The 10,626-nt window shown below is 38.6% G+C and overlaps 1 protein-coding gene across 1 annotated transcript in view; it reads right to left on the bottom strand.

Moving 5' to 3' along the window:
• Positions 1 to 547: 547 nt before the first annotated feature.
• Positions 548 to 10,626, bottom strand: part of TAS2R42 (taste 2 receptor member 42) — a 17,937-nt gene continuing 7,858 nt past the window's right edge. Inside the window, 1 exon segment of the mRNA XM_042782841.1 lies at positions 548 to 1,156. Within this exon segment, the coding sequence (XP_042638775.1) occupies positions 548 to 1,156 (609 nt within the window).

Here is a 10,626-nt window from a genome sequence, read left to right as displayed (position 1 = left end):
CCAGCCGTCTGGTTAGCAGGCAAGTGTCTTAGCCACTATGCTACCAGAGCTCCATACCTAAATTGTTTTATGTGGGTGGGATTACGATACAAAATATGTGTATGTTTCTTCTCTTTTTTCATAAATCAGTGAGTAATCTGTCACAATTTAAACAGTCCTGTTTCAATTTAAAAAGCTGAACACAGTCTATTAGAAATGCGTAGCTTTTAAATGTGTTCCTTCTTTTAAATGTGCTCCTTAACAGTAATGGTATGTTAAGAATATGGGGTCTTTGTACACAAGCTGCTTTGTTATGCCTTAATATCTGATTTAATGTTATGAAATCAAATGAGTAACATTCTTGGTTTATATCTCAAATCACACAGCAAACCAATTTTAATCCAGGCTTTGCCCTTTGCAAACTGTCTGTCCTAGTGTAAATTACATAATTTCACTTAGTTTCCTCATTTTAAAGTGGAAATATCTGCGTATCTGTGTGTACATATGTGTGCGTGTACGTGATAAAATAACATACGGATAACATTTATATAAATAATTCGGGGCACACCTACCACGTGTTAAACTTTAAGTGGTAGGTATCATTGGGAAATGCTGACAGGAAGGGGCGGAGCGCGAGGGGTGGCGGGGACAAGAACGCTGTGAGGGTGCAAGCGCGAGGCGTTAAGTCTGAGACCCGCAGCCGCAGAGTGTTGCGTCCGCCCCTTCTTGTTCCAGACTTCGGCGGGGGTCCAGTGGGCCTTCGGTGACGCCGAATCCAATGGACACAGCAGCAGATCATTCGGCCTTGGCCGTCAAGGCTTTGGGTCCGGCCGCGGTCCTCAGCTCGTACAGAGTCTTCTGCAAGGGACTTTCCCGCACCCTGCTCGCCTTCTTCGACCTGGCCTGGCAGCTGCGCATGAACTTCCCGTACTTCTATATCGCGGGTTCCGTGATACTCAACATCCGCTTGCAGGTACACATATAGAGCCATGATTAAACTGCTGGTAACGAGGGTCCGGTGCCATCGCAGACTCCTCAGCGGCCCAACTGGGAAGCGGAGCTGCTGGCGACGAGCTCCCAATCTCGCGAGACTTTGTTGAATGCTGCGCTCGTAACTGACGCGGAAACCTAAAGTGACGCGAAACAGGGAATTTGCGATTCCCAGAACGCAGGAAAGCTAAAATTAAGATTTAGAGAAATAGTTGAGAAGCTTTGCATCCTTAAAATAAAAATGGGACACACTTCAGGATGTGAATAAGGGCAAGGGATAAATAAAGATTACTGAAATTTTCAAAAAAACAATATACATCAAACTCATGGTCAAATATTAAGTAAATCTGTAAACTTAAGGAATATTGCATTGGATTGTAAGAAGTGCATTGAATGATTAAGAAGATGGAGATACTAGGAATATAGCATGGAAAAACATGTATTTCTTCATCCTACAGGAGAAAACACTGACAATAAGAAACTCTTAGGTGAAAAAAACAACAAAACTACCAGAAAAAATTCTCCAGATAACAAACGTAAAATGCTGCAGGATTTTGAAGAAAGTGGATTCCTTTTCAGTGTCCCTTTGATGAGATGGATGGAGACTTCGGAGCCAGAAAGAAGAAAATCCAATTATAGACAAACCTTAGCTATTCAATAACATTTAAATAGTAAGAAGAACGTAATGTTATTTATGACTTTCATCATTTAAAGGAATACATAATTGTGGTTACAAAATAATATGCAAATATTATTAGCCTTTGAAAATGTAATAATACAGTTGGCACAGGGGACTATTGGGGGAGATGATAATGGTGTCCTTATAAAGTGAGAAGTTGAAGAGAGAACGGCGTTGAGGGAAAACAAATTATTATTTAAAGGAAAGTCATAAATTTGTAAGATACCAGTATAACTATTAAAGAGGGAAAAGCATAGGGAAGAATAGCGTAAAGTCAACAGGAAATGCTTAAAGAAGAATTCAGATGACATGTCTCAAAATGAAAATTTTAAATAGAGTACCTGATACATTTGAATGTAGAAACAGGATTTTTAGTTTTTCATATACTCTGTAGATGAAATGTTGTTGTTGTTATGTGCCGTCGAGTCCAACCGACTCATAGTGACCCCTCCTTGGGTTTCCGAGGCGGTATCACTACGGAAGTAGGTTGCCCCATCTTCCTTCCCAGGAGTGGCTGATGGGTTTGAACCGCCATCCTTCTGGTTAGCAGTCAAGTGCCTTAAGCACTATGCTATCAGAGCTCATTGTAGATGAAATAGTGATCTGTATATATGAGAAAGAAACCTGAGGCAAAAATAAAAAGTTGTTCAAAAATTATATTGCATGCCTCAACTGTGAATGATACTAGTCATATATACCCACTGTAATCAAATCTATTTTCACTCACAGAGACCCTATGGGACAGACTCAGAAACATACTGTCTCCTGCGGGGCAACTGGTGGGTTCAAACCACCGACCTTTTGGTTAGCAGCCAATGCTTTAACCATAGCACCACCAGAGCTCTCGACATTTGGTCAGCCATAATAAGGAAATACAGAGTCCTAGTGGTGCAGTGGTTAAATGCTCAGCTTTGGCTGCTATCAAAGGGTCTCGGTTTTTGGTTTGCCAGCCCCTCAGTGCAGAAGATGTGGCAGTCCTTCTGCTTCCTGACGATTACATCCTTAAAAACCCTATGAGGCAGTTCTACTCTGTTCTGCAGGGTTGGTATGCCTCGACTCAACAGGTTTAATTAGGTAAACACTGAAGGATATGTATAAAGGAGAGTCAATCAAGATACAATATAGAAAAATCAGGAAAGCAATATAAACATTCCAAAAAATGGAGATAACTATGATGAGAAACAGTGAAGAGTTCAAAGTGGAGAACAGAAATGAGGAATGGGTAGAGAAAAGGCAAAGGACTGCTGTATTCGATATCAGTTTAACAGTATTTCTTTATTTTTTTGAATTACGTGTATTTCTTTGATTAAAAATTCATTTAATTACATTTCTTTATAAATTTCCCCCACATAATTCTAATGTATATCATTGGTTAAGAGCCACCAGAGTAGAGTGGGATTAAAATACAAACTAGTTTTGTGGTCTTAGGTGAATCCATTAATCTGCCTAAACACTCAGTTTCCCAAGTGTTAAAGGTCAGTCTGAGAGTTGAAAACCTGACTTAGTAGCTGATACATACACAATAAATAATATTTATTTTTACAGAATATCAAGATGTGAATAAAACTTAAAACTCACATATGGAATGTCTGCTTTTCCAGTGAAGCTTCTTGTTGTGTGCCATCGAGTCAGACCCGACTCATAACGACCCCTCCTTGGGTTTCCAAGACAGTATCACTACGGAAGTAGATTGCCCCATCTTCCTTCCAAGGACTGGCTGGTGGGTTTGAACCGCCAGCCTTCTGGTTAGCAGTCAAGTGCCTTTAGCCACTAAGCTACCAGAGCTCCAGTGGAGCTTATCAGTCCCAAAAGACATATACTGACTAGATCACGTGGGCTTGAAGGGAGACTTTGGGAAGTTACGTGAGTTGTTTGAGCCAGTTTCCCAAGGTAAAAATTTAAATCTTTCAATGCTTTGTACTCCACTAATTGTATCTGGCATTTTAAAATAGTAAGCACCCCTTCCAGCATCATGCCTGGCTTTGGGTAATTGTTCCTCCTGTCCTTTATTCATTGTATCTAGCCAAAGTCTACTGATCCACCTCTTTTCCTGCTTCCTCTTTGTTTTATCGTCTACTATTTTTCACCAACAGGAGTTCTACCCATGTTCTAAGGCTAAGCTTAGATGTCACTTTTTCCTTTCATTTTTTCTAGTATGCCCGTGAGCAATTAGATATTACTCCTTTTAATCCATCTGAGGGCTCTCTTAATATCAACCTATGCCATTTTCATAGGCTGCCTTAGTTTGTGCTTACATATATATTAATTCTTTGGCAGTTTTGGCAAAAAGAAAAATAGTAAGAAGACATCTCCTGAACTGTAGTATCTTCACTTGGTAAATACATATTACTGTTATAGAGTGCAGGAGCCAAAACATTTTACCCTATGTTGTTGTCGTTGTTGTTATTTGCTGTCGAGTCGGCCCCGACTCATAGCGACCCCTCCTTGGGTTTCCGAGGCAGTTATCACTACGGAAGTAGGATTGCCCAACCTTCCTTCCGGGAGTGGCTGGCGGTTCAAACCCACCAGCTTCTGGTTAGCAGTCAAGTGCCTTAGGCACTATGCTACCAGAGCTCCTATTTTACCCTATAGTAAAAGAAATTTAGTTCAACCAATGATATAATTTAGTTACACCAATGACTTAAAAACGGAGGGTCTCAATATTTCTACATACTTATTTGTATGTGCTATAAGAATGTCCATATAACTAGAACTAACAGAGCAAAGTTATGATAACTTCTTAGGCACAGTCAGCCACCCTGATGGAGTGAGTTGTTGGACCTGTGGTCTCAGGACCATGGTTGCAGGGGACATCATGCTCAATTGGCGTAACATACTACATAAAAACATTGTTCTACATCCTACTTTGTTGAGTAGTGACTTGAGTCTTAAAGGCTTGCAAGTGGCCATCTAAATACAACAATGGGTCTCTCCTCATCCAGAGCAAAGAACAATGAAGAAAACCAAAGATATATGGAAACAATTAGTCCAAGGGACTAGTAGACTATGCAAACCTCAGCCTATAATAACCATGAGACCAGAACTAGATGGTGCCTGACTACTACCATTAACCACTTGGAGAGGGACCCTGGATAGAATGGGAGAACAATGTGGAACGAAACTCAAAATCATAGAAAAGACTAGGTTTACTGGTCTGATAGAGCCTGGTGAGACCCCTAAGTCTATGGCCCCTAGTTACCATTCAGTCTGGATTTGAACTCACTCCTCTGGCATCCACCCAAACAACGAGCAGGCATATAGAGTGAACATTTACATTAGGCAGATACACTCCTTAGAATGATCAATAAGGGGAGAACAGAAGGGCAGCATTTGCACAGGGAGATGGCTGAGGGGGCAGGAATACGTAGGAAATAAGGACACAGGGAAGAGGTAACTACAAGGAGGAAGTAGGAAGAGAGCTGTTACATTGTGGGGATGTGCAGTCAATGTCATGAAACAAAATGTATGAAACTGCTGTATGGAAAAAGAAAAAAGGTCTCTAGATATATAAAAGAACATGGTAGCTATTGGCCTAGAATGAAGTGAGACAGTGGTAAGCTACATTTAGATGGCTAGAACATGGGCTTCCTTCAATCTTTCTAGATCATTCTTACAATGAAGAAGTTAAGGTACATTAACAGACTTTACCATATCCTCCAACTAGAAACCGCTGTGAGGAAAGATAAGGCATTTTATCCAATTTTATAGCCTGAAGGAAATAATCAGCAAGCAACCCATTGCTGTCAAGTCGATTCCAGCTCATAGCGACCCCATAGGGCAGAGTAAAACTGCCCTATAGTGTTTCCAAAGCTATAAATCTTTAGGGAAACATTACCACATCTTTCTCCTACGGAGCAGCTGGTAGGTTTGAGACCTTTTGGTGAGCCACCTAGCACTTAACCAATGCACAACCAAGGCTCCTTAATCAACAACAGTAGGAACTAAATGAAAGCTCTGATTTTCCATTTATACTTCACAATTATGCTTAAACCTAGATGTGTATTTTTCTTCCCACATAATGCAACTTAATGAAGTTTCACAGGGGTGGAAACAAGATTTTTGCCCACTTACTCTAAAGGAACCACCATTAAACCACTAGTTCTAATTTACAAATAATTTTATTCCTCTTGGTATCCTTCCAGGTAACTTCGACAGGGCCAAGGATTTTCTTTGTTCACTGCTCTATCCCCTAGCCTGCAGTATTAACTAATACAAAATAGATAAAGATTTTTTGAATGAATGCCAATTTAGTTGGTTATTCTACACATAGTTGTTGTTGTTGTTATGTGCCATCGAGTTGGCCCCGACTCATAGCGACCCTTCCTTGGGTTTCCGAGGCAGTATCACTACGGAAGTAGATTGCCCCATCTTCCTTCCGAGGAGTGGCCGGTGGGTTTGAACCGCCAGCCTTCTGGTTACCAGTCTAGTGCCTTACCCACTATGCTACCAGAGCTCCCAAATGTCCAGAGCTCCTTAGTACATGAAAAATGAGTGATTAATCGTAGTGAGACATTTACTCCTAAATTCCATTAAAAGAAGCAAGGGCTTGTTTCAATTTCTTATATACTGGTTATTAAAGAAAAGTTTAGTAACACTAGATGTGAATCTGAAAAGCAAAATTTAATGTGCTTAGAACATGTAAGTGCAAAATAACGTTTTAACTTTTTTACTGAAACCAAATTGTCCTCAAGTGTCTGTGCCTAAATATGGCCAGTTTCATTTAAATTTCACCTTTCCTAAACCAAAATAATCTCAATTATATAATTATTCAGAAATTTCTTAGGTAGTGTCCAAAAGAATGAAAACAGTTTTTAAAATCTAAATCTCCATATAGATCTGAATACACATTTATCATCATCATGAGCACATGGGAATAGCACTGTACACCTGTGCTCACAGCATAGTTTCCTGCAGTTAAAGGCCATTTTACAAAAGCCTTTTTCATTCTTCTCATCATCAGATGTGACATACTACTCCATCAAAATGAATTTACAACCACATATTTTCAACAATTTTTTTTTTTACTTTTATTTGCTTCTACCATCAAAAGATTATGGCAATTGTGAGCCCTAGAAAAGATTTCTCATTATAGGTAGTTTTTTAATATGTTTACATTTATAATCTCTAAAAATCACTCTCTTACAAACCATTATATTCACAATTTTACTAGCTCCTGGCCTTGATATTTACATTTTCAGCTACTTTGATTTATTATATAATGAAGGTTACAGTAGCATTATATATACACATAAACATATCTAAAATTTACACAATGTGTAATATTCTCTTGTAAACTTTCCTTTCTATACTTCTCCCTGAGTTGGTTGTTTTCTGTGAGTAGTACTCATGGTATGACAAAATATACCCCTTACATATGCACACCTATGTATACACATAAACTCGGTGTTGAAGTGTGATTTTGATACTTGTACAATGGAAATAGAAGTACTCTTAAGCACTTAGGGATAATTATCTCATTCATTCCTAGTTCTAAATTAAAAACATTGGCAATTTATAAACTCAGTTGATTTGTGCCATTATGAAAATGTGTTTTACACATTTCTTGAGCTGGCAATTAGCAAAATGAATAGATTGTCTTAGAAGTCGAAAATGGTCATAATTTGAGATTTTATTTTTCACTTTCATTTTTCAAATATAGCTTAATTTTCTCTTATTCTACAAAGTCAGTACCTATTCAAACTTGAACACCTAATGACAGAATGCGCTTTTGTTTTAAAAGTTCTGTCTGCTGTCATGAGATGCTGTGCTTCCAGCATTTTTATTCCTTGATTTATTTTTCATGCAATGCTCTAGTTACTCACATTTGGAGAGTGTTTTCATTTTTAGATAATCGTGTTGGTTTTTTTGGTCCTCAGCTGTAATTTCCAATGTAATTTAACAGTACATATAAAATTAATGTATGTTGCATTTATATTTTATATTCTTCTTTAGTCTCAAATATTTTCTTGTTGGTAACTCACTGTCATTGAGTCTATTTGACTCATAGCGACCCCTCATTGGGTTTCTGAGGCGGTATCTCTACCAAAGTAGATTGCTCCATCTTCCTTCTAAGGAGTGGCTGGTGGGTTTGAACTGCCAGCCTTCTGGTTAGCAGTCAAATACCTTAGGCACTAAGCTACCAGAGCTCCTCTGCACATAGTTAGCAGTCAGTAAAGGACACAAAAGATATATTTGCCCCGATATTAAGGTGATTCACTTAAGCTGACCTCTTTCAGACCATTATGAATATTGATTGGCCCTGAAGACTCCTCAAGCATGAGGAAGCAGAGTACAGACATGATTATGACCAATAAGGAAACTAGTTTATGAAGTGTAATTTATATAAATGATGGAGAATTGTGACTATGTATTCTTAAAACTGTAACTATAAAAGAGAAATATTGATCATAGTATCATATATAACCTAAAGATTTGGGAAGAAGTTTTGTGTGTTTTTTTAATTCAGGGTAAAAAATATGCATGACTGTTTGACGAAAAGGGCATCACCATCATCATCACTGTTGAGTTTTACTGAATTTTTACTAAATATTTTTATTTTAACTTTTCATTTTAATTTTTAATGCCAGAAACTATGCAAAGTTATTGAAATACACAGTCTCCATAATTCTCACATGTACTCTATGAGAGAGATTTTTATCATCTTCAGATAAGGAGACTGAAATTTAGAGAGGTTTAGTAACTTTCCCAAGGTCATGGTAACTAATCACACTACAATTGAATCTCACGTTCATCCCTGAAAATAGATTTGATGAAGAGTTCCATTTTTCAAAATGTAAGTATTTCTGAATAACCTTGTTTCCTCTTCAAAGCAGGAGAAGTATCACCTGAGTAATACTTGATGGTTTTTTTTAAAAAAGAATAATTGTTGAGGGTTTGCTGTATTAAATACAGTCAACATAATTTGATATCCAAATTCAATTATAAATCCTCTGCTGCCTAAACTCATTTGGCCTATTGGAGAAGAGGGGGAGGAGGAGAGGGAGAGAGCCACAAAGGCATTTTCCCGAGGATGGAAGGGAAACAATTTTCTTCCCTGCATACAGTATAGGTCAGATAATCATGAACTGTGCGGTCGTATATGTAGTTGTTGGGAGCTCTGGTAGCATGGTGCCTAAGGCACTTGACTGCTAACCAGAAGGCTGGCGGTTCAAACCCACCAACCACTCTTTGGAAGGAAGATGGGGCAATCTACTTCCATAGTGATACTGCCTCGGAAACCCAAGGAGGGGTCGCTATGAGTCGGGTCTAACTTGATGGCACATAACAACAACAATAACAACATGCAGTTGTTATGAGGAGCCCTGACTAAATTTTCTCTTATAAAATCTTGTAGTCCAATTTTAATCAGAGCTTTTTCTTGTGGAGCACCAATCTGATAGAGTCAAGAGAAAACAGAGATTACAGGTGGAGGCCTAAAGGAGTGGGAATGGAAAGTCAAAGCCTAAAGACAGCCAAAAGGAGTGGGAGAAAAAAAATTCTTATGCCAGAAACATTGAGCCCAGAAATTAGCCTGAAGAGTAGATGGGATGTTCCATACAAGTGAACCAAGAGAAAAGCCCCTGCAAGAAAAATTGGAGTCCTCAATAATTAGGTTTGGCAGAGTCACGGTATTCTATTCCCTAGATTACTATGAGTGTGAGATTTGTTTTTTCCAGTTTTAACAGAAACTCTTGATAGCCTACTGTCCAGCAGAATTAACACCAGACCAAGTCATGAATATTTTTGCAGTGGAAGTCAAGACCTCCTCATTCCCACTCCCCACAAATACATAGCAATGCTCTTGGGACAACAGAAAGCCAAACGACACTCCTGAATGTCTACTACAAGTGAAAAAGAACTATTGAATTTTTGGTAGCTAGTTGCAGGATATCTGAGGGTATGCCTGCTATGTTCTATGCTAATTAGGGATCTTAATTGAACGTTAGAAAATCTTGACCATCCTTATGATTTCAAGCACTAAGGATGTGGGTTTGTTTGCAGTAGGTAGTAGAGTGCATCAGGCAATAAAGAGTGGAGGTCTTTCATAGAGTGAGGGAGGTTGGATATTCCTTTTTCATGAACCAAAGGAGGAAACAATAAGTCCTCATACAACCAAAACGGTAAAAGTAATGTACCTGGAAAGCCTTGACTTTGAAATCATTTGCACAGAAATGTAAGATTGTGCCCAATAGATAAGAAAAAAAAAAGGATGTTTCAAGTGGAGAAAGGAAAAAAAAAAAGTTTTTAATGAGATCATTTGAACTTTTTTGTTGCTAAAACAATCTTTGAAAGCATTGCCAACTGAAGCCAAACAGAAATATAGTTAATAGAAACCTTGAAGTTCATAGCCCAGGTCAGACCTATATGAAAGGGATAATAAGTTATTTCTGGAACTAACATTTGAATATGGGCTAAGACAGTAGTGCAATGTAGACAACTGGTACCCACAAAATGGCTAAAATGGCCTGTCACCTGGGATTTGATCTACAAATAACTTAGGAACTATCTTAGCAATTTTTTTTAATGAAAGTGTTCTTTGTGACCCAACACAGCATAGATTACTATAGACAAGATTAACAATGTCACAGATGAGTGTACTATGGAAGTAAGGGTTTTGCAGATGGCCCCTTGTCTGTCTATCTATTAAGGAAGTCCCTGACTCAGATGACATGACCATTAATGAAGAAAAGCACACAAACCACCTGAAGCACCAGTGGTTTCACATCGCCATGTTCTCTGAGATCTGTACTGATTGACTCCATCTTTTTACTGTGACGTTTCCTTTCAGTGAAGTTTAAGACAACGTGTCTTGAGTGCTGTAAAATATCTACAGCTTATAAATTCTAGGCCTAGCTAGGGCAGGACTCGGGCATAAACCCATTTTGTCATTTGTCGTCGTTGTTGTTGTGTTTGCCATCGAGTCGAACCTGACTCATAGCGACCCCTCCTTGGGTTTCCGAGGCAGTACCACTATAGAA

This window comes from Orycteropus afer, unplaced genomic scaffold (genome assembly GCF_000298275.1).
Source record: "Orycteropus afer afer isolate SDZICR_OR568_19922 unplaced genomic scaffold, OryAfe1.0 scaffold00488, whole genome shotgun sequence".
NCBI lineage: Eukaryota > Metazoa > Chordata > Mammalia > Tubulidentata > Orycteropodidae > Orycteropus > Orycteropus afer.
Note: the sequence above shows the minus strand (reverse complement) of the source record. Positions and strands in the feature narration are given on the sequence as shown.